The sequence below is a fragment of the Hipposideros armiger genome, unplaced genomic scaffold, assembly GCF_001890085.2.
Source record: "Hipposideros armiger isolate ML-2016 unplaced genomic scaffold, ASM189008v1 scaffold_178, whole genome shotgun sequence".
Classification (NCBI taxonomy): domain Eukaryota; kingdom Metazoa; phylum Chordata; class Mammalia; order Chiroptera; family Hipposideridae; genus Hipposideros; species Hipposideros armiger.
In genome coordinates, this window is record NW_017731528.1 from 2,515,031 (window position 1) to 2,539,176 (window position 24,146).

The window sequence follows — 24,146 nt, forward strand, 5'->3', positions numbered from 1 at the left end:
GTCGCCTGGTGGTGCTGATGGCGGGAGACCAGCTGCATATCAGCCTTCTCTGTGTGCAGTCACTTGTGCATTTCAGGAATGGAGGGGTGAGAGGAAAGCTGAGGTGCTGTCGCCAGCACAGTTGATAACTATTCCGGCTGCCATTGGAGTGCAGTGCCAGAGGTCATTCTGCTATGCTCTCCATGCAGGGAGGTTGGCTGGTCAAGATAAAACGCATTGCAGATGTCATCGTCCAAGTGCTGCACTTTTTAACAGTAGTCCATGGAAAGCCCAGCAAACACCAATCATTACTAGGAAATCGGTTTCATTATGCTGTCTCCAAGGGTTATTTTGTTCAAAACCCCAAGTTTCAGGGAAGAGGAGTCATCTGTCCACAAAATAGATATAGATAAATTTTTTTTTTTCATTTGGAAAACCGATTTTCTCCGATGCCTGTGCAGCAGCTGTTTCAACTTGTCCTTGAAGAAGCTGGTTGTGAGCGTGTAGAGGATTGGGTTCAAGGCGCTGTTTACTGGCAGGAAAAAAATGACGACCCAGGAAGTGATTGTGCCTGGAAAAGGAAACAAAGTATGAAAAGTGGAAGTTAAATTTTTAAATAGACACCAAATACACATAACATTTTGTGGTCGATGCTGTTTTTGAGAGGGCTACCTCATTCACTTATGTTTTCTCTCACCATATTGAAAATCTCTTTGTCTGAGACCGTGGAGCCATAAATTCAAGGATCTACCATTTACCTTTTCTGAATTCCAGTAACTACTTCATAGGTTCTTGTGAGGCCAAATGAGAGGAAATATGTGAGAACACTTCATAAACTATAAATTGATATGTAATGTATTTATCTTATTTTAATTGACTTCCTTTATAGAAATATAAGAAAATGAGGAAATAATTCTTAATTGATAGAACAGTATTCAGTAAACTTCTAGTTCAGGGTCAGATGGGACTTAACTTCAAGCTTGGAGGTCTTATTGCCCTCATATTCCAGCTGTGCTATTCAGTGTGGAGTCTAATGATTAGAAGATCAAAAAACAATACATCTCCAAATGTAATGAATTTATTTTGTGTGAAGCCTTACAAATGCTAATAGAATGTTAAGGGAAAGATACCCGAAAGTTCTTTGTCAGGAGAAATTGGGATGGTAACTCCTTTCCAGGTACATGATTGGCTTGGTGGGGATGAAATGTATTTTGCCCCTTAAGCGCAGCCTGCTCCTAGGGTCAGACCTGTCTTAGCTATGTGACCATGGGTAAATCACCTTGGCTCCCAGACCTCCACTGCCTTATCTGTGGAAGAGGCTGATGATGAGGTGGGGCTGGGCCAGAGTCAGATCTGTGGACAATATCCCTTTTCAGCACTAAATTGCAACCTTATCATACTACTTCACTGCCTCCTCCCACATCATCATAATGTCAAAGAACTCCCAGCCCAGGTGCCTGGGGTGGGGAAGGATGTCAAAAGGTATAGAAAAAGGAGCTGGGGAGGTTGATGAGACAAACCCCACCTGTTCCACCAGTCTCAGACCTGCTGAGCATCCTTCATTGAAAAAACATTTATTTAATGATGCTGTGTTAAAAAAAATACTGTGGAAAGATAAGACATTGTCCCTACTCTCCTGAAGTTTATGATTTGTAGAGAGTAATGGATACATTAAAAAATAATGCTGATATGAGGCAGTTAATTCGAGGCTAATACATGAAGTGCAAACCAAATGGAATGAGTACTTAAGCCACGGAGTTGGATGGGAGTACGTTGGAAAGAGGTCTGGAGTGGCACCGTGGAAGAGGGAGTGTTTGGGTTGCACCGTGAAGGATGAGAATGGGTGTTTAGTAGGCTAGAGTCTTACAGGTTGAAGTATAATCCAGGTTAAGGGAATAGCTTCAGTAAAAGTGAGACATAAAAAAATGCCCAATCATTCTCATGGGCCTAGATCACAGAGTATATGAGGATGGGGTGGGGAGTAAGGAATGTCTTAATGCTAATCTCAGCATTGGGACTGTAGTCCATGAGCAATGGAGGCCAAAGGACATTTCAGGCCAGTTGAATTTGAAACGTGAGGCCGTAGCAATTGGAAGTGTGGTACACTGGAGGCTGGTCATGAAGGTCCCCATCTGTGACCAGTAATATTCAATTAACTCTGCTCTTCCTGTACAACTGGCCCTCCCGGAGTGATGGGATATAGCTTGTGGCTTCTGCTGTCGCTACCCAGCAAAGGCTCCCATATGGTCAGCCCTGATCTCCCTCCTGGCCTCCACGTCTGCATCTGTGCCCTGTTGTGGGACTAAGCTGATGGGTGGAGGGTTGCTGTGGATGTCACGTGTCCTTTTAGCAGTCGAGCATTTGATAAGGCCTCCCAGGACTTTGTGTACAAGCCAGAGAGAAATAAGTTGGTACTTGTATATGCCTTACTTTTTCATAAGGGCTTCTGACATGTCAGCTCTGTGCTTGACACTGGGGTACCCAGGTGAATAAGACACTATTCCTTCTCTGAATGAACTCCCCAAGTAGATTTGCAAAAGGCAGACACAGTGAGTTGAATCTGTCCCCAAACTCTGTTTCACTGAGAGGCAGCCTAAAGCCCTGGGTGGGCCCTAGATGGCTATGATTTCTGGGGCCCAGAATGGGCTTCAAGTATACTGCTAACTAATGAGAGGTGGTTTCCTCTGGTGGAAGCAGGGGTGTGAGCAGGGAACCGGGCCTTTGGTTGAGGCACTTCCATGGGACACTAATGCTCCACAGAGCCCAGGGTCACGCCCATTCAGCCAGGACCCTGGAATGGGTGGTTCCCAGCCCGGGGCGTGGGCCTCAGAGTCCCGGGAGCCTTTTCAAAAACACCCATTAGAGACCCAAGCCCCTGTCAATGAAATCCAGAGCCTGGGGAAGAACCTGTTCATGATATTTTATTTTTTATGTGTACACTTTGTTGAGAACCAGTCTCACTTGGGTTAGTTTTCCTGTAGCTCCTGTTTTTCACTGTTCTTGACTAGATTGCACCACTGCCCAGTTTCTGTCTCAGAATGCTGATTATATAAGACTCCAAGGGAAATAATAACTGTTTGTATTGAACTTGTAGGGATTTAGGGAGATTGTAAGGCCCTGTGTTCTGACCTTGTCTAACAAAGGGCATAAGAGGGCACAGTGTACTTGGGGAGAAGAGGAGGGACTGACCTGGTATTTCCACTCGGAAGAGGGAAAGAATTTTAATTACAAATACAGGAATCCAGCAGATGGCATCAGAGAACACTATAAAAAAGAAACGGTTGGCAACAGCCACCTCTCTTCCAATGTGATGCGTCACTTCCGAAGACTGCAAGGCCGTTTTTTGAATGGAGCAGAACATAATAAGATAGGCAAACACAATGATGAGAAAAGCCAGCAAGTTCACTCCTGTTGGGAAAAGCACACGTCTTAACACTCACGTGTAAAAATACTCTGTTATTACGTGTTCGATGTGGTGCCTCTTACCCTGTTCTTCCAAGGAATATGCTTGTATCAGCTCAGTGGTAGTCAGCTAAAACCCTGGGTTCAAGGCTATATGCTGGGAATCAGCTAAAGGAATCGGGTTTGCCAGGTCAGAAAGGGATTTCAAGTGCATAAACTGTTTACGAAGAATTCTAGACTTCTGAAATTCAGATCTAGGTACCAGGAGGTGAATTTTAGCTTTTTTAAAGCAGGAAAAAGAGCTATTTTTGTTTTAGCTCTTTAAAATTCAAAGCCTTAAGGGGTTGTTGTAATCATGTGCACATCTCAAAAAATATTAATAATTATGACCCCGCTCTTTTATCTTTGTTTAATTTTCTTCAAATTGCTTACAGTAATTTAAACTAAAAAGAAATATTTAAACTAGAAAAAAGAAATAGGAAAAAAGCTAAAAATTCAACTATATGAGTTACTTTTTCAGGGTTAAATATGTTCAGAAGATAATCACTTAACGTCATTGTCCTATAGTGCTGACTTCGTAGTCACTTTGTTATTGTCTTGCTATAATAAAAATCCTCAGAGTGACCATCTTATTCCTATGGTAAACATACAATTTGCATATTATATCAAAGTTGTTATAAGCAAAGTTTATCTGAATTAAACTGTATGTAAAACTGGTGATGTCTAGGGGAAAATACTATAAATTCAAGGTGTTCTGTTGTTTTTTTCAAAAACATTTTATATTTTTGGAATCTCATTTTAAAACCATACAAGAGAATTTTATAAAATCGGTTTATCTTAGGCTTCTTGTTGGAAAGTTAAGAATGAAATGAAGGGACAGTAAACGGTGACCCTCTGGTGTAGACCCTGAGAACAGACTTGCAGAAAGGTTGGGAAGCATGTGTTCCAAGCACAGTCTCAGTGTGAGGTGCTAAGAACAGGGGAAAATGGTGGTGGGCACAGGATGATGCTTCTTTGATGCTTTTCTCTAAATCTAATTCTATTCCAAAATTTAAAATTAATTTTAAAATTGTGTATTGTATTCTTCAAACAGAGAAAAGACCGCTAGGGCTCCTTTTCTCCTAGGTAAGAAATGCATATATAGGGGGGGTGTGTGTTACTAACTCTTCCTCTGTCTGGAATATATCCCTGGTGCTAAAGCCCTTTTAGCCCAGCTGCACACCTTAATGTAAGAACAGCCACCCGGGACCTCTTATGCCCTTCATGGGCTGATTCCCTGTTCCCTGGTATGGGGGTATGAAGTCATCCGTCTTATCCCGCAGCACAACCCCTGCCTTCACTTGGCTGATGCTTCCTCATCCTTTGGGCCTCAGTTTGGATTCATTCTCACTGGGAGCCTCCTTTGGCCCCCAGATCTGGGGCGCCGAGAACATGCTGTCCTCTTCCTTTGTGATTTGTCAGCCTGTACTTGTCTTTACTTGTCTTCACCCTCCTTTCTGTCTGCAGGTCTGTGAGGACCGATCTGTTGTATTTCCAGGACCCATAATGTGCTTGGCCTATAGTAAGTGCTTAATAAATCCATGTCAAATCAATGAATGTGACATAAGGTAATGTAACTTGTAACTTAACACAATGTGTGTGTGTGTGTGTGTGTGTGTGTGTGTGTGTGTGTGTGTGTGAAGTGTGCCTATGCTAGGAACAGCTTACAGCATTCTGGGAGTGACATACCCATGAAAAAACAGTTATAAAGCAGTACAGTATATGAGGAGCATTATTAAAGTAGTGCAAATAATGCATTTTATTTTTCAGAAAAAGAAAAGAAGGACTAGATGGAAAAGAGCTGGGAACAGTGGTTAGGACCATTTTGTGATGGGCTTTAAATGACTAATTTAAAATTGACCTTGGTAGTGGCAAGGCATCATTGAAGTTCTCTGGGCAGAGGCACAGTTCTTTCAGTCCTCAGGGAGGTTATTTTATGTGTTTGTGGCCACATAAATAGGAGAGAAAGGCCCAGAAGACAAAAGACCAATGAGTGCTAATGTAATAATTCAGGGTTCAGGTAGTAAGGCTTTAAACAAAGGTGGCAGCGATGGGTAGAGAGACTGGAGCAAACAGAAAGCAGAGGCATACTTTGATAAAAAATGTTTGTGGAAAAGAAAGGATGATATAGCTTATTGACCACTTAGATGAGGGGAAAAGATGAGAAGGGAAAACTGAAATGATAATACTGTCCTAAAAAGAGGACATGGGACTGGCCTTAATTTTAAGCAAGACAGATATCTATTCGACAATAAAAAAGTTTTCAGCATTAAAGGGCCAAACTCATTCATTTATAACAGGGAAGGTATGGTCTTCCTTTCAAAAAAAAAATTAGGGAGGATTAAGGAAACTGAAAAGAAAAGAGTTTGATGAAGCATCCTTTTGTCGCTGACTTTCGAGCTGCATTTACCAAAGGCAATAAACCTTTTTGGTGTTTCAACTCAGATCATCTCCTGTGAGTGAGTTTCCAGAATTTTATTATTATTACTTATTTAACTCATATCTAGATTGTAAAAAAAAAATGAGTTGAAATCAATAGGGTGAAAGGACAGGCTGGACCTCAAGGTCCTGCAGCTCACAGTTACTACGTCTGACTGGGGAAATCAGTCTGATAGATAATAAAAAAGCCATCTAGAGATCCTGACAGTATGTTTTTTCATACTCAATCTCTATAATAAAAAAAGCTTAATAAAAAATTCTATAAATACACAGCAAGAACTTTTCTTTAAAAGGGGCACTGTCTTGACTATATTTGTTTACTTTCTGAAATGAACACATATGCCTTTGCTGAAATTTACGGTATTTCTATCAAAATTCCATTTGTCCCGGAAATGAAAATATAATTTACCTAGGAAAATGCCAAGAGAATACCCTTTGCTTCCAATATCTTCTGTTTGGTCATCATAAAGTGGGTAACATACGCCATTCTTTCCATAAAAGTTTCCAAAATAATCTTCGTTCCAAAGTGGAATCACAGCTATTAAAAATCCCACAATCCAGATGCCAATGAGGATGATAGACGTCTGCCGTTTCCCGGGACGAATGTTACTGAAGGGAAAGACGATGACCAGAAACTTCTCCAACGTCAAGTACGTCAGCAGCAGGACGGAGACTTCGGTGGACAGCACAGCCAGCAGCCCCATGAGGCGGCACTGCACGCTCTCCATCCACAGCAGCGCATACTTCTGGTACTGCCCGCGGTATTGGATATCGAAAAAGCCAACGAAGAACAAATACACGCCCATGAGGCAGTCCGCACCTGTGGAGGAATGCATACAGGGCATGTAGAAAGCTCCCGGTGTCTCTGTTTGCATTTTCTGATTCCGCCTACTTCCTTCATCCTCTATGAAACGCGCTGATGTAAACACCCCGGCAGTGTCTACAAGCCAATGGACTTCATAAAGGCATACCAATTTTAAGTACCACGCTGCGTCTCAGTTTTATAATTTTTAAAAATGGTGGCACGGTAATTTGGGGGGAGGGGGGGTGCTAGTTTTTAAATAGTAAATAAGTATTACATAGTTAATAAGAATAATTTTCTGGGCTTGAGTAGCATGGGTGTCATAATAATTGAGAGTTAAGCAAAGCTGAGTTTTATAACCCACAACCTGTCCTCCAGAATCTTTCCCTCGACTCTTCGGCTCCCTGTTACCCCATTTCCAAGACACAATTCCCAGGGGTGAGCACTAGATCCCTGAAAACTCATACAATCTAGAACAGAGCAGCCCAAAAGAGCAGCACCGGCATACTTTAAAAAAAATGCCCAGGGGCAGCTGGCTAGCTCAGTTGGTTAGAGCGTGATGCTAATAACACCAAGGTTGCCAGTTCGACCACCACATGGGCCACTGTGAACTGCACCCTCCTTAAAAAAAAAATTCCCTGGCATATATAGTTCTAGCAAATGCCAGTATACATCTAGAGCAGTCCCTGGGAGAGATATCCTAGATCTATGTAGACAGGAAACATACTTACAACAAAGGATTTTGATGGACATAGCATGAGTCGTGTTTTCAGCTTTAATGAAAGATCTCATGCCAATGACAAAAAGATTTCCAAAGCAGGTTATGAAAGCTATAACCCAGACACATGTCCTGAGGATATCGTTAGCCAAGAGGTCCTCAAATGAAGAAATGCCATCAGTCAAGGGCATACAGATTCGAATGTGCGGAGCATAGGAGCAGTAGCGAAAATTTTTGAAATAACTAAAGTCAAAGGGAAACACAGAGTCACTTTACAGCAATGACACAGAAGCCACAGTTGCAATCCCATCAGGGCTGCATCTCTTAGCTATAAAACTGCACTAGCCTATTGGATTTCATTCAGCAGAGATTACATAATTACAGAGCTCTTCATGAAATATTGTATTACTCTAGGCAGGGTGCTTCATTTAAAGATGATCCTAAAGGACACAGAAATCCTGGGGCTTGTCTGAGGTGCATCAGGGGAGGTCAAAAGAATGTGAAGTCCCCTTCACATTGGATTATTCTCTAGGGCTTTATAAAAAGGAGATTGTCATTGTCCAGTGGGTGTCCAGGAAACATTCAGTGAGTGGCTCGGATTTGGGATGCAAAGGACCTCCGGCAGCTCCCTAGAAACATTCCTGTCTTGCCCTTAGCTCTAAGTATGGTCAATTAAACGAGTCTCCTTTCCCCTGACACTGGCAGCAGGGAGGAAGGGTCTCTGATACTGGAAAAACTCAGTCTCATGGTGCTAGGACGAAAAGCAATGGCCTGAAACACAGATTTCCTCCTAGGGCCTGGAAGGACTTCATTTCTAGAGGAAACAGGTTTTGTCATCAACGTATTTACAACCCAGGTGTGTAGAGTCCTCAAGGGTTTGAATTAGGGAGGTTGACTAGCTTATTGCCATTCCCAAATCTGTGTGTTTAAGATTTTCTCCCTTAAAACTCATTCTATTTTTGTGTTTTTTACCACCTATTTAATTCATTTCTCTTCTAATCCTCTCCCCCTCCCCCGCTATTCAGTTGGTAGACCTGCAAGTTTGACTCTGCCATGGCTTCACAGCCTCCTGTGATGGGACCCTGGCTACCCAAATGCCCCTTACCTCCTTCCCTTCCCACCTCACTCCATCCAGATACCCCATCCTTCTTCTAATTCTCAGACAAGCCAGGTGCACCCCATTTTCTATGCAGTGCTTTTGCTTCTCCCTCTGTCTGGAAATTCCTGTTCTGGGCCAGGACTGCTCCCTCCCTCCATTCAGGTCCGCTAGAATGTCATAGCTCTCTGGCTTCTAGGTGGATCACTGACATCCTCCTTCTATCTGTTTATCTTTCCATACTTGTCTTCACAGCATTTAGTAGCTATCTGTTCATGTACTTGTTTACTTCCCAGTTCCCAAAGCTCCATGGGGTAGAGACTTCTCTCTCCTGCTCACCCCTGTGTTCTCAGATCCAGAGCCACAGCTGGCACGTGGGAGTACTCAACAGACACTTCTTGGATGAAGAGTGAATGGTGAGTAATTGAGTGCTGGGATGTCAGCTAGAGAAACTAGAATCAGTCCCTGCCCCAAGTGGGTTACATTCTGGCTTCCTCATCCCATCCACCCATTTAAAGGAACTCTTGTTTTCTTCTCCTTCCCTGGAGTCCCTGACACACAGTTGACCTCTTGGTCTTTCAGGATTCCATTATGTCCACTGTCTTCAGATAGAGCCAGCCTGGCTCTCTCCTCATTGTGACCATGGCACTACTTGGCAGGTAGAAGGGATGGGGTTAAGGGGTGGAGGCATTTCAGTAAGTGGTGGACAAGGAAGATGAAAGCAGAGCCAGGGCACTTGGTAGGGCCGTGACTAAGTTAACACATTTTCTGTTAATTGTTGGGTCCTTCTCGACCTCAGCCTAAGGTTCACATTTAAAGTGACAACTTCTCTCTCAAGTTCTAAGAAGCTTGAATTTCACTATTCTAAGAAGACCTCACATTCTGCATGTAACAAGGAAATGATAGCCTCCTTAAATATTCATCGACTGCTGCCACAAAAAGAGAAATTGGGAAAGCCTCATGGCTATGCATCAAACACCTGTCTAGTGATCACACCTGCTACATAGACACAGGTGTTTTCCCAAGAGAGCACCTGCACACCGACCTCTCCAGCCACTTGTGGTACACACTTGTAATCTTACATTGACCCTTCCCTATTATTGTGGATAACAATGGTTAATTTTGGAAATCATGAACACATAGGTTACACAGTTGATAAAGAAATGATCATCTCGTAAACATATGTATTAACACAACTTACACAGTGCACTTTAGCCAGATATATTAAAGTGACTTATCAAAAACTGCTATAGGGCTGCCAAGTGGCATGTTGGTTAAGAGCTGGCTTGGGACGCCAGAGGGCCCTGGTTCGGATCCCACATATGAGGGCCAGTGACACTGCCCTCTACAGCTAAGATGCTGAACAACAGCTCAACCTGGAGCTGGGCTGCCATGAGTCGCCGGCAACAGCGTAGGCTGCAGCCCCTGTGGCAGTGGGTTGCCATGGGCTACCGTATGTAGCCAGCAGCCAGTGTGAGTGGCCAGCAGCCACCGTGAGCGGCCGTCCAGAAGCTGGTGACTGATCTGCCTCGCCCGGGAAGAGCGCAATGATGGTGCCAACTTGGGCCAGTGAAGCAACGTCCTCCACAACTAGACTGAAGAACAAAAGGACAGCAACTTGTCTGTTCCCCTTCCCCCAATTCCCTAATAAAAATCTTAAAACAAACCTACTATAAAGATTAATTACCTCCATAGAGAAATGCCTTTAGTTACAGTAACAACACCTGGAATTTACATAGCACCTTTCTTCCTAAGGGCTCAAAGATTAGAGCAGCCGACTGCTCATTCATGTGAGGTGAATTAACGTTCCCAGGTCTCCTGAGTACCATTTAGCTAGTGACTTCATCTGGTGTAATGTGTGGCATTATGGTACTCTGATATCTTATTGGGCCTCAATTGGATAAACAGTGTACTTCCAGAGAGAAGTATCATTCATATTGGCATGTCATAATACTGAACTCTATTTGAACAGGGAACAAAGGTGACAAAATTAAAATGTTCTCAATAAAAACACTTTTCTTGCACAAAAACACATCATAGTGACACATTAGACAGACAGCATTAGAACATCTGCAACATTTTGCCACACGGTCTTTGCCATTCTTTTGTACATACATACATGTGAGAAAGATTCCTCATGGGTTCAAACATGCGTGTGTTTATATTTGGAATCTCTATCCTTCCCAGGTCTCTGGAAAATAGGCACAACAGGTTTCAGGTGTTTAGGGTTCCACTTTTTACTAATTGTATTCTTTGTCACATCCTAGATACCATACTTCAAAACCTATGTTGCCAAGTCAAAGGAGGGTGAGAATTTTACAGTAAGCTGTCCTAGACAATGGCCATTTCTATTGATGCCTCCTTATGTAGGAGCTGATTTTGTCACTTCACACGCAGAATTATGTTCTACTACAACACTTTCATTCATGTCTTTGGTTTAAAAATGGCAGTGGTGATTTGTGTGATTATGAAATTGGCTCAATAGTCCTATTTTAGAAACCATGGAATGTGAGTTAGATGCTTTCAAACAGGAGCTGCTATGTCCAACCTGAAAACATCACTGAAGTGAGTTTGTGAGAATCTAGATTTAAATGCAATCATATTTTTCCCCCTATGTCTTTAGGGGGAAAACCATGGAGGCAGTAGGAGGGGATCCAATTCAGGATAATTGTTTTCTAAGACAATTCCTTAATTCATAATTAAAGCATAATTTCTTTAATTTGCTCAGTCCCATAAGATGTCCTCAGAGGGCTCCAAAGATAACCCTTCTACTCATTCATCCAGAAGCTTCTTCAAATATGGGTTCTTTGAAGACCTCTTTAGGATGGCATGAATTTAAGGGAGCCTGCCATGTTCTCAGGAACCATAGTTGGAGAAAGGACAATTTAAAAAGATAATTATTTTGTCCACCTCCTGAGGTCTGTTTGTATATTTAAAAACAATGTATATTTATATTTTTTGCTTTTTATATTCTAGCTCCTTGAGAGCAGGAACCAAGTCATGTTCATCAGTGGATGCTTGCTAACTCCTGTTGAGAGAGGACCTAAATGTTGCATTCACTTTCAATAGAAAACTACTTAGCAAGAATAAAAAGTGATATTAAGACTTGGTCTTTGGAACTAAATGAAGACAGGCTTTAGGCTGAGATTGGGGAATGTTGTAGGCTGTCTGTGTAAAAACAAATACAGTTTAACAGTGACGATTCATGGGAAAGAAATGAATTTCAAACGGATAACTGGCAGTTCTTGACACCATTTGCAACCTAGTATGTTTGAATTTTAAAATGCTAAACAGAATTAATTGAATGTTCATCTGTGTGGGATAAGTTTTTTCTGTACTGATTGAAAATTAAAAAGCATGCTCTGTAGACTGATAGCAAGTTGATTGCTGTAGGAAAGGGGAAAGGCAGGTAAGTCTTACAACAGGTGATCAAAATATATGGTTAATATTTAAATAAAAAATTTATTACAGTAAAAGAAACATTACCACTATTATCCCTCAAAATAGTCCCCTTTGCTTCAAACACACTTATCCCATCATTCTTGCCACTTTCTGAAGCAGTTCTGGAGGTCCTCTTTCGTGAGTGTCTTTACTTCATTCTCCATCATGACAACACTCCGTGTCACTCATTGTTTCTGATGTGGCAATTTCTGTCAAGTAAAAACTTTACGGTGTGTCCTTATCACCTTATTCCCTGGATTTGGCACCGGGTGACTTCTGGCTCTTCCCCGAAGTCAAAATGACCATGAAAAGAAAATGTTTTGAATCAATTCAGGACATCGAGGGAGGCACGACAGCACAACTACAGACACTCATGAAAGAGGACTTACAGAACTGCTTCAGAAAGTGGCAAGAGCGATGGAATAAGTGTGTTCAAAGTGAGGGGGAGGTATTTTGAGGGGGATTAATGGCAATGTGTCTTTTATTGTAATAAATGTTTTAAATTTAAACATTTGCTGTATTTTTTTAATCACACCTCGTACATAATTTGTTCTTCACTAACAGTTTGGTAAGAAAACAATTGCAAATTTAATTCTTTGTGGAAAGTGTAGGATGAGAGTTTTCCATATGAATCTGGTTTTCAGGAAGCTCTGTGTAGCTTCCAACACAGAAATGGTCTTGCACATATTAAATGTTACAAACTGAGGCTTCGTTGTCACTCAGTACATACTTGATGGTAGCAATGACATTCACAGGTGTCTGAGGATGTGTGCTCAAATTAAAAGTCATCCTGTGTGTAAAATACCCATTTAAAAATAGATGTGTTTCTAAGTGAAGTACATCCACTAAAATAATAATCAACATACTGTCATATTTCACTTACAGAGACTGGAGTTGTTTAAGACTTTCGAACTGGTTCTCATGGAGATACAAAAGAGGGTTGGACGACAGATTCCTTTTGTACCATTATAAGGAAGGAGGAAAAAAAGCATCAGGATGTTATTATTTTAGAAGCTTAAGGTGTTGCCATTTATATCTGATGACAGTGGTAAGAAGAACTTACAATTTTTGTAGAAACTTCAGATCTTTAAAAATGTAGGCTGGTAGCTCCATTATCATGTTGCTAGACAGGTCCCTGTTGGTGACAGTTAAACCAAGAGCAATTACATTGGAAATAAGTGACATGTTCATTGCTCCTCACAATTATCATCCCATTTGATGTAATGGAAAATATGATCCTATTTAACCTACCTGATAACTTGTTACACAACCAGGCTGACTGAGTTGGCCAATGGATATGTTTTCTGTCACTTTGAGACATGTGACGTTTTGCTTATCCAGTTCCTGGTTGGAATTTCCTCATAGCCCCTCTCCATCACATTCCCAACCTGGCTTCAATATCTACTTTTATTAATTTCTCCTGTCCTAGGCATCTTTGTACACTTCTACCATTCATTGTTTCTTTGATCCTGCTTGGTTCATATATGTGATATCTTGTTTATCCAACTATTTTATAAGCTTTCTGAGGTCAAGACTTCTGTCTTCTACTTATTTTGCATTCCAACTAAGATAGTATTGTTGTATACACAGTATCTGCCTAGATTTCTTGAATGGGTAAATTCACACATTTCAATCTATTTTTATATGGCACTGTTTTTTAGAAGAAATTGAGAATTTAGAACTAAATATAATAGGGCTATTTGATCCAGAAAGAATCGTAAGGAAGTGTTTCCACAAAATGAGGAAAAGAGATGTGTTAGTATCAAAAGAAATCAGGAATTTTTAAGAGTCCAAAGTATCCTTCTGAGTCAGAGATGTTAAAAGTAAAACAGATGTGAAATTGTACCTAAAAGTTGAACAAAAGATATTATCTATTTTTGATGCCTTGGAGCTGCTGATGGATGTGTGGGGGTTACAAATAACAAAGAAGAGTTTGTTCTCTAAAGAAGCTTACAAATACAACAAGCAGCTCAATTATAAAACAAGGAAAAAATTAAACAAGTGATATTACAGAAGTACATAAGAAACAGAGGCCAGAAGGAATTGGCATGAAATATTCAAAGTGATGAAAAGTGAGCATCTACAACTAAGATTACTCTACCCAGCAAAGCTATCATTTAGAATCGAAGGACAGATAACGAGCTTCCCAGGCAAGAAAAAGCTAAAGGAGTTCCTCACCACCAAACCAGTATTACAAGGAATCTTAGAGGGACTTCTTTAAGGTGAAGAGGAGGAGAAGGAGGAGGAGGAGGAGGAGGAGCAAAAATATGAATAATAAAATGGCAATAACTACATCCCTATCAATAATTACTTTAAGTGTAAATGGATTAAATGCTCCAATCAGAAGACATAGGGTGGGGCCGGCCAAGTGGCTCAGTTGGTTAAGAGCTTGTTCAAGAGTTTGAGCTCTGAGCAACAGCGGTTCGAGTCCAGCCTGAGCTGAGCAGCCGCTGAGCTGCCAACAGGTAGGATGGCTCAGTTAAAAAAAAAAAAAGACATAGGGTGGCTGAATGGATAAGAAAACAAGACCCAAGTGCCCATCAATAGATGATTAGATAAAGAAGAGGTGGTACATATATACAATGGAATATTACTCAGCCATAAAAAAGAATGAAATTTTAACATTTGCAACAATATAAATGGATCTGGAGGGTATTATACTGAGTGAAATAAGTCACACAGAGAAAGACAAATACCACATGATCTCACTTATATGTGGAACCTAAAAAACAAAATAAACAAACAAAAAAACAGAACCAAATTCATACATACAGAGAACATGTTGACGGTTGCCAGTTGGGAGGGGGGTGAGGGGTGACAGGTGAAAAATGTGAAGGGATTAAGAAGTATAAATTTATAGTTACAAAATAGTTATGGAGATGTAAAGTACAGCATAAGGAATATAGTCAATAATATGGTAATAACTATGTATGGAGCCAGCAGGTACTAGACTTATCAGGAGGATCACTTCTTAAATTACATAAATGTCTAATCGCTATGCTGTATACCTGAAATTAATGTAAAGTAAAGTAATACTGAATGTCAACTGTAATTGGAAAATAAAAAAATTTGTTTTTAAAAGGAACAGAAGAAGGAGTCCTTGAAATTGGTCTCGGAAATTAAGAAGTGTCTAAACAAAGCTTGATGATTTTCATAGGTGGAACAAAAGGAGAGCAGCTTTTCAGCTGAGGGTTAAGCAGGATCAGAGAAACAGATGCTCGGAAGTCAATGACCTCTTTAGGAGTCGGCCAGTGGTCCAGGGCGTGTGGAAGATAGAAAGTAAGGGGAGTTGGAGAGGCCTGTGAAAGCACGAGGAGACAAAATGGGAGGGCCACGAATACTTGCCGAGGCAGTATTTCCCAGAGTAGAGTCCAGGCATCAGAAACAAGGAGGAAGCTTATCAGAAGAGCATTCCTGGCTTCTGCTCCAGAACTGTCACATCAGAGTTCTGGGGTGGGAAGGAACCTGGTAACATGCATTTAAAGCCAAAGCTATTATTCTTCTGAACATTAGCATTTGAGAACTGTGTCAAGGACTTTGCTAAATGGCATGCGACAAGGAGGGAGAATATTAAGTAGGACAGTGGCCTAATGTGCTCTGAGTTATGGGATGATAATTCCGTCCGAAGCATGAAAGATAATCTGAGAAGCCAGTGTCAGAGAAGGGGACTTGGCAGGAGGTTTTGGCCATGGATGAGCTGAAGAGAGCTGAAGGAAGGAGGCATTGGCAGGGTTCATGGTCTGACAGGATATGAAGTCTATCAAGAGAGTTAGAGGGAAAGGGAGCAGTCCTTGAGCTTGGCTGCCAGAAAGGTGCTGATACCACTGAGGTGGCAAGTCTAGGGGAAGAAGCTGGCAGTGGGGTAAGGGTCATCTGTAAGCATAGTTTTAACAGATTGCTCCTGAGGGGCCATCATGACCTCCGAGTGTAGAGGTCTTGCCAGCGGGGAATTCTGACCTGGTGCTATAGACTGGAGGAACACACATGGGTCGTGGTGCGGAAGGAAAGCCACAGGGGTGTACGGGTCAGAGAGTGTGACAACTGAGCAAGATGACAATGACCTTGTACACCTAGAAAACGTCCTGCAAAGTGTTTCTTTGAAAAATAAAGGGGGAAAGGACTTCAGCGGCCTCATGTATGCATGCTTATTCCCCTCCATGAGGCTTGTGTTGTCAGGAAGGCACAGTAAAATTATCTAACCTTTTTGTAAACTCAAGAAATATCGATGCCCTGTTGAAGTTAATTCTATTAACTTCTGAATTCCTTTTATCTTACTGATGCTATGTGGATTGGAATGGATTATTGTGACTTTAGAAAAGCAAGCTCATGTCTCTTAATTGGGGTCTTTTATTTGGTGTGGCTCTGCCCAAGTGTAGGCTATGAGGAGGATTAGGAAATTTTTCAGGATGTGGACTCCACACCACTGTTTCCTAGATTTGTATATAAAACCCACCCCTGTTTGACCAGAGCTGCTCCTCCTCTCCTTCCAGAAACCTAAACCCATAGCCATCCCCTGAAGTCTGAAAAGGAAGGCCCTATGAGAAATGAGGGGGCTCTTCTGAGGGAGCTGCCCTTAATTTTTTCACCATAAAATGGTAATATGTTTAGATCTAATGCAGTGCCTTGTACACACTAGGCCCTTAGTAAATGTTTGTGGATTTGGTTTATGATTTTCCTTTATTATATTGAAATATCTTAATCATGAATTATTTTTCAAATTACTCTTATTGAGTTGTTTCCCCCAGTCTTTTGTGGATTGCAAAAGAAGGTATAAAGAATGGGGGAGAGGGCTGGCTGAGTGGCTCAGTTGGTTAAGAGCTCGCTCAAGAGTTTGAGCTCTGAGCAACAGTGGTTCAAGTCCAGCCCGAGCTGAGCAGCCGCTGAGCTGCCAATAGGTAGCAGGATGGCTCAGCAAAAAAAAAAAAAAAAAAAAAAAAGAATGGGGGAGAGGTTAATTCAGAAATTAATTTCCATTTTTCGGCTTCCAGATCAGGACTCTAATCACCGCCATTTGCAATATAACATAATTTTAATTTTCAATAATACACAGTTATGTGGGTAGCAATGAATTAATAGCAAGACAGACATTTTTTAAAAGGCTTAGCTCTACAAGACATATATTTGAACAGAAAAAGTTGCATGAGCTCTCTGAATATTTTTCAGTGAGCCTGAACCTCATTCTAAACTTCAGTATCTGCCCTAGAAGTCATAATTTCTCAAGGGATAACAAGCATCTCCATTCCTTTGTTCAGTTATAATTAATTATTATTATTTCAGTCAGTCAGTTATTCATTCAGCAAGCATTTATTGAGAATTAAGTATACTTTAGCCATTAGAGAGAATGATCTCTGTATTGAAGGAGATATGAAAACTCATTTATTCCCAAATACACATACACATGAAATCATCCAAAGAAAATAGGCAGGGAAATTAGAGTAGGCTAAATCCATATTAAGCTCCCTGTCTGATTTTAAATTGCTTTTGACTTTAGATACTGTCGGTCTCCTTAATGGATTTTGAATATCCAGTAGTCTACAGGATTTTGATTGCTACTAGTGTAATCGTGGACTCACAAGTCATTTAAATTTATCATCTTGAAAGAAGAAATCATATTTTCCTACTAGACAATGCTACTTACAGTTCTCCTAAATTTTTTAATGAAGAAAATGTCTTCTCTGGAACAAAATCAATTTGATTTTTCGGCAGAAACCTGTAAGACATGACAAGAGTCAGCACTGTTGGCGTGTGTCTGCTGTAATAACCAGCTCTCACTGGGGGAGGCCCTTGATGCCGGTGGAATTTACTAAGCCTCAGAGTGAGGCGGGTTCTAGTGTGGAAATCAGGCAGGAGTTTGAGGATATCCACATGTTCTTCCAGGAAATGCTGTCCTAAGTAATTTGAGGTGCTGAATGAGGTCTTTAGATTCTCATCATTTGAGAAAGCGTTTCTTTCCCAGAGACACACAAGTAATGTCAGATTTGGACCCTGTTAATAAATCTCAAGAAGGTTTTGACAGGACCCTGGTGTAAGGCATGTTCCTTAGGAGACAAGAAAGCAAAGCTTGAGCCAACCTATAGCAGTATCTAGGGCCACTAACAGATTTTAAATATGGTGGGTCATAGTGGTTCTACATTCCTTCTGTCTAGAAATTAAATCCTCCAGGAGAAATGGCAGAAAGAGGGGGTCGATAGCCAACTGCCTTACAGAGCTGCTGAATGAGTTAATGGGTGTGAAAGTGATTCAAAAGTGACGTGGAACCACAAAATTGAAGGCATTGATGTAACTGCTTTAGTTTTGCAGTGTTCTCTCTCATTATCCATGAGAAAAGGAATAAACTCTTTGCATCTCCCAAGAGGGATAGCCTCTTTTCTCATCAAGCATGCTTATCTGCAGTCTGACTGATAAATATGCAACCTGGCAATAGTCTTAGGTTTTAGTTTATTGGAGAAAGTGATTACACTGCTACCAATGGATAGATTCTGATTTTTCTTTTCCAGCCACCCACCCACCCAACCAACCAACATTGTGCTTACTCTATATGGAAAACGATGATTAAAACAAAAGCAAAATACATATTTTTAAGTGTACCAGGGCAAATGTACCGGTTAACGGATCCATCTGCCTTCCCACCCCTATAAAACACATAGCCATCAATCAGAACCGCCAATCAGAATCTTTGGCCAATCAGAACACAATATATGTTTTTCCCTTTAGATTAAAAAAAATATTTTTTTTAGAGAGGTAGGTACATCAATTTGTGTCATTGGCAGTAACAATTAATCACTGTGTAGCTAACCACTTTCACATACATTATCCCATTTCCTTGATCATGTGTTTAGGTACTGGTTCAGCTGTGAGGATGCACAGAAATAGTGACTGTCACACAAACAGGGAGAGCAGCTGGAGACCTGAATGGTGGCAGCTAAAGGTAAGGCTTGTCCCCACTGTCAAAATCAAAGACCCCATGTGTGCATTTTCTAGTACTGCAGTTTCAGACCCAGGCTGTAAGTAACACAGTGCTTGAAAATTCCTTGTCAATGTGTTCCTTTGATTTCCAAATCTGTTGGGTGTCTATTGTATACTTACAACACGCTGAGTGCATCGCATGACAAAAAAGTGGAATTTGTAAGATGCTTTATCCTGTTGCCTTCCAAGTCCCTAAAAGGCATGCAGGAAAAATACTTTCAATGTTTTGGCACAACTCATATATCTAGAGGCACCTTTTGTTGATACAACAGTTCTGAGTTTCATTTCTACTTCATTCCAGTGTTTATGCTTTCCTTCCAATTAATGCAGGGTTAGTATAATTCATATTATTCTTCTTTGCCCCTTTTGATTGATGTTAGAACTTAATAAAATTGGGGGAAATGGCAGCCCAACACTTGGAGTGTCTCTTTCTCCCTATGCTGGGTACCATGCTATTCATTATCATAATACTGCCACCATAATGGCAGTAACTACTCTTTATTGGGCTTTTATGCTTTAAGTACTGTTCTGAATGTGTCACACAGCCCTCCTGCTGATTGGTGTTGTCACACACACACACACACACACACACACACACACATTTCACATGTGAGGAATCTGAGGCTCTTGAAATCCACTTTTCTTCTTGTCACATGGCTAACAGATGGTAGAATTGACCTTCTGACCCGGATCTGTCTGACTGTAAAGCCTAGACACTTACAGGCATAATAGATGGTTAGAGCTCATATTCCACCAACTTTAGGTGGGTATGTTTGTCTTTATTTTGCTGAAGGAAAAACTCGGGTCAAAGTTATCGTCCAAATCCTGAACACCAGAGTCAGATTTGCTTCTCCACAGGGGTGAGGGATAGCGACTCCTCTTCCTACTGTGCCGCAGTGAGCCCTCTATGCCTTAAAAGCCTTTGGATAACAGGTATTATATATAAATAAGTACAAAAACATAAAAGTCAGTAAGTATCCACAAGGCCACCTAATATTGTCACAAGTAGTTCTGAAGCTACTTCAGAGCGGACCGATAGCTGAGGTGCTGATTGTGTCATCTTATGGGGGTTGAGCCCCCTGATTTGACTTGAGCAGAGCTCTGGGGGCCTTTTGCGGGGCAGGAAATCGCTGCCTGGGACCATCTACCCCGTCTCAGGACACCACGAAGATGAACATGACAGGGAACGGTGGGTACTGGTGGTGGAGCCATGAAAAAATTTAAATGAATGTTTAAACAAGCACTGGTTAGAAGCTAACCAAGGATGGAAATGGTTCAGCACGTTCATTTAACAAAGCTTGCTGCTGATCACTGTGCCAGTGCTGGAGTATGAGACCATGAGTAAGTTTCTGCCCTCCCGGAATTCCTAGGAGGGCAGGTAACACCCAGGTAAACCCGAGGTTCTGTGATGGTAGTACAGTGAGGTGCGCGCAGGGTAGGAATGGGCGGCTTTGGGGAAGTCTGGCCGTGGTGTGCAGGGAGCACGTTGGGGTTGGTGTGTCAGGGTTGGCTTCCTGGAGGTGACGTTATGTGGAGTTAACCGGAAGAATAAAGGAGCAGGCTTTTCAAGCTGACAACATGTGCTAGGGAACCGACTGCAGCAGTTTGGTGCATCCGGAAGGGAGGCACGTGCGGGGAGGGGCAAGGCAAGGGACCAGGTAGGGCGAGGGATAGAAAGCGATAGTCTCCGGTGCTCACAGGGGAAGTTTGAGCTTCACCATCACACCCGTGGAAATTCTCAAAAGATTTTTAAAGTGGTAAGTAAGGTGACCTGACTTTAGTTTCCGAAAGAAGACCGTACATAGGTGGGCTTTTTATGTAACCGTGAATTAACCTAAGGGCTGGTTTCCCTAAGTCTTACAAATAACAGCTTAGCTCCTCCAGGCACACTCACATCCAGTTGAGTTGAGGCATTTGGGTACACAGCTGCTTAGGAAGGGCTTCTAAGTAGTTATTAACCATAGACCTTCAAACAAAGAAGATATTAATTAGAAACAAAGTGATATGCCACTTCCAGAGCAGTACTTTTACTGTTTCTGCAGTGTGGAAACTTGCATGCTGAAATCGCTATATTAGGATGAAGAATAGAAACATAACTTCCTCTTCAAAACAGTGTCTAGATAGGTGTGTGGCACAGATAAGGAGCATATGTCAAATAAACTGTGATGGTATCAGTATGACATATAACCTAAGAATAAGCATTATGTAATTTAATTTTATGAGATGAAACAAAAAAATATTAGGTGATAATTCTGAAGTTTATGATAATTTTTCTTGTAAACTCCAAATTTGCAATCATTTCCAGCATCATACATCCAAACAATTTTAAGGGAAGCATTAATAGTTTACAATGTTAAGTGGCCACACTGGAAATGGCATTAAATCTAAGTGACATGGGGGCATCTGGGAAAGAAAACAACTCCTGAGCACGTTAAGCTGCACAATTAAATTGTGATATTGTGGTCCCTTTTGACAAATAGAAGAATAGTGATGCTATGCGATCAATTGCAAAGGAACATAAGAGTTTCCTGCTGATAAATCATTCCAGTCTATTAATAAACAGTAACAATGATTGTGAAAATGGCTTTGTTGGTGGGACAAAAATTTTGGAATTTCCAGTGACTCTTGCTGGACAAATGCACATTTTCCTCTGTTAAAAAATATAGCTTGAGGCTGAACTCCTGGGGGAGCCTACCAGATTTAAATGTAACTTAAGGGGAGATGAAAATCAACCACTGCAAATAAAAATATGCCGTAGGACTGAAGGAAATGAAATGAGATCCAAAAGAAATCAACTGGTAGGCTTAGGCTATCCCCTGAGCCCTAGCTAGGAAGTAGCAACAGTGATTGTGCCTAGAAATACAAGAGAGGTTTTCACTAGTAAAAATCGTAGTGGGCTTGAGTTTTCGAAAGCTCTTTTGAAAGCTGGTGGTAGGTGTGATTGCAATGCAGAGACCGATGTATTGAAAGGTAGGGGAATACTTACAGGAAAAACAAGGAATTTAATCCAGTAAATAACTGTTGTGAAATTCTGGTTATTGGATTGTCGTCTAGAATTCTGACAAAACAGACCATCAACATTGCCAATGTTAGAGACATTTGTGAAATAAAACCAGAAAAAAAAAAAAGGCCTGGGACGTACCTGCCTCCCCCCAGCACCTGCTCTCTCCCTTCCTTGTCCGTCCACACTTGCTCGCTTTCTCCTCCCCGAGGGCCTTCCCTCCAGCCTGTGGGTGCGATGGCCCTTTCCCCTAGAAGCTCACCCAGCACTTATCAAGTCCATCCTGATGGTTTCCCTCCCTGCATCCACCTCCCCCTGGACTTACAGACCCAACTTTTACTCTTCACTTCTGGACACTTGGGTCCCACACAAGCTGCTCTTATTTACTTATTGGCTGAACATGGAATCCATACAGACCCACTGCTTGACTGAATGAAGAAAGAGTGAAAAAAATTCCTAGGAAATGGTTCGGTGGTCTCCCAGTGTTTAAATGATGTCTTTAATGATGTTTGTACAAACAAACTCATTGGGAGCTTTGAGGAGGGGAAAGAGTGAAAATACATACTCAAATCACTATTTTTAAATATGTATGGTATTTCCTAGAAAAAAGTAGACTCAGGGGAAATATGCTTTCTTTTCTCTCACTGCATTTGAAGCTAGGTGCCATATCCCTGTACTCCCAGAGGACCTTGCAGCTAGGATCAGGAGAAGGGAGTGACACCGATCACCTACTATATGCCAGGTGCTCTGCATGTGGCACTGTATGTCATGAGATCGATCCTCACTGCACCACTCTTAAAAAGGAATAATTGCAGTTTGCAGATGAGGAAAAGAGGCCTAGGAAGGTAAGACACTCCCTGAAGCAGTAAGCTGGGGCCACGGCACACACAGGTTTGGGTGAAGTTGAGGCCTTGGCCCTTCCCATCAGTCGAGGCCGACCTACAGAAATTGCGCGAACTGACTCAAAGAACCCCTAATTGCCCTTAGTTTATTTTCCTGATGAAAACACAGACATCTGATGGGGGTAGAACTGGTGGCTCAACCTGGAAAATACTAAAACACCAGAAGCCACTATGTATGCGTTCAGGCTTTTGTAAGAATGCCCTGAAATCCAGAGTCCTTAACTTGCTTACTTTCTTACATCAGTGGTTTTCCAAGGGGGCATATTTTTCTCCAGGGGACATTTGAGAATGCCTGGAGACATTTTTGGTTCTCACATCTCTGGGGGCCAGGACTGCTGGCATCTAGTGGGGTAGAACCCACAGACGCTGCTAAACATCCTCAAATGCACAGGACATGCTCCCCTTTCCCAACTGAAGAATTATCTGGAATGAAATGCCAAGAGAGCTGAGATGAGAACCTGGGCCACAGGTGAACACTGCATGATGGCTTAGCCAGCCTGGCACCAGGCACAGAGAGCCCCCTGGAAGGGCATGGCACCGGCTTGTTTTCTCATAGCTACTATTTACTTGGTATGTCATTAGGTGAATTGCTTGGGGAAATTTTATGTGACAACCAGAAAAACAAGTGTAGTAAACAAGATACATAAATAGATGGAAACTGTGAACACTGATGTGTATCATTAAGACTGGGGCCCTTTATGGGGCGGGAAAAGCTAGAATACTTACAGCCATGTTAGCTGGTGTAGGTCTTTGAATACTCCAGGTCTGAGGGCTGTAATGCAGTTGTGGTTGAGATATCTACAAATACCATGAGTAGGTGAATTAGGCAAGCTTGAGACTCCACTGTAGTCACATGTCATTAGACTATGGGCTACTGATGATGACCATGAAGTATGGGCCTCTGTTTCTGAAAGCATTCTCCTGGGTGAGCAGAGGGGGAAATCAAGGAACACCACAGGCCTAGCGTGGGCAACACCAGGGCCAGGACCAGGAAAGTGGCCCAAAATAGCATGTCGGGATATTAAGTTACATTAGAGCAAAGATTAGAATAAATACTAGGGTGACTTTTGCTTTTGCCTTGTTTGGTCCCATCTTTAGTAGGCTAGCATTTAAGAAAGTATATAGGTAGATAAGTTATCATAAGTTAGAAAATAAAACACTAAAATATTGTGGAAATGACCCAAACTTGAGAAGAGAAGGTTAAAGAGAGCCTTTATATCTTTTCTGGAAAGGTAGAAATCTTTTAATAATTCTTGCAGTGTAATAACTAGTCTAAGTACTTTATCATAACCTTCCCATTTCTGTACAACCAAGTCGAGAAAATACCATTCTACCCTTTTAATCTTTACTTCAAATTGTAC

General features: G+C 41.5%; 1 protein-coding gene across 1 annotated transcript in view; it reads right to left on the minus strand.

Annotated features, from left to right (window-relative positions):
- Positions 1–208: 208 nt before the first annotated feature.
- The window catches only part of RXFP2 (relaxin family peptide receptor 2), a gene marked incomplete at its 5' end in the record, with an annotated part of 38,650 nt that continues 14,712 nt past the window's right edge, over positions 209–24,146 (minus strand). Inside the window, 12 exons of the mRNA XM_019652321.1 lie at positions 209–550; positions 3,169–3,387; positions 6,269–6,679; positions 7,393–7,622; positions 10,595–10,666; positions 12,800–12,871; positions 12,980–13,051; positions 17,555–17,626; positions 19,003–19,074; positions 20,777–20,848; positions 21,869–21,940; positions 23,512–23,583. Coding sequence (XP_019507866.1) covers positions 291–550; positions 3,169–3,387; positions 6,269–6,679; positions 7,393–7,622; positions 10,595–10,666; positions 12,800–12,871; positions 12,980–13,051; positions 17,555–17,626; positions 19,003–19,074; positions 20,777–20,848; positions 21,869–21,940; positions 23,512–23,583 — 1,696 coding nt within the window. The remainder of the gene's footprint in view (positions 551–3,168; positions 3,388–6,268; positions 6,680–7,392; positions 7,623–10,594; positions 10,667–12,799; positions 12,872–12,979; positions 13,052–17,554; positions 17,627–19,002; positions 19,075–20,776; positions 20,849–21,868; positions 21,941–23,511; positions 23,584–24,146) is intronic.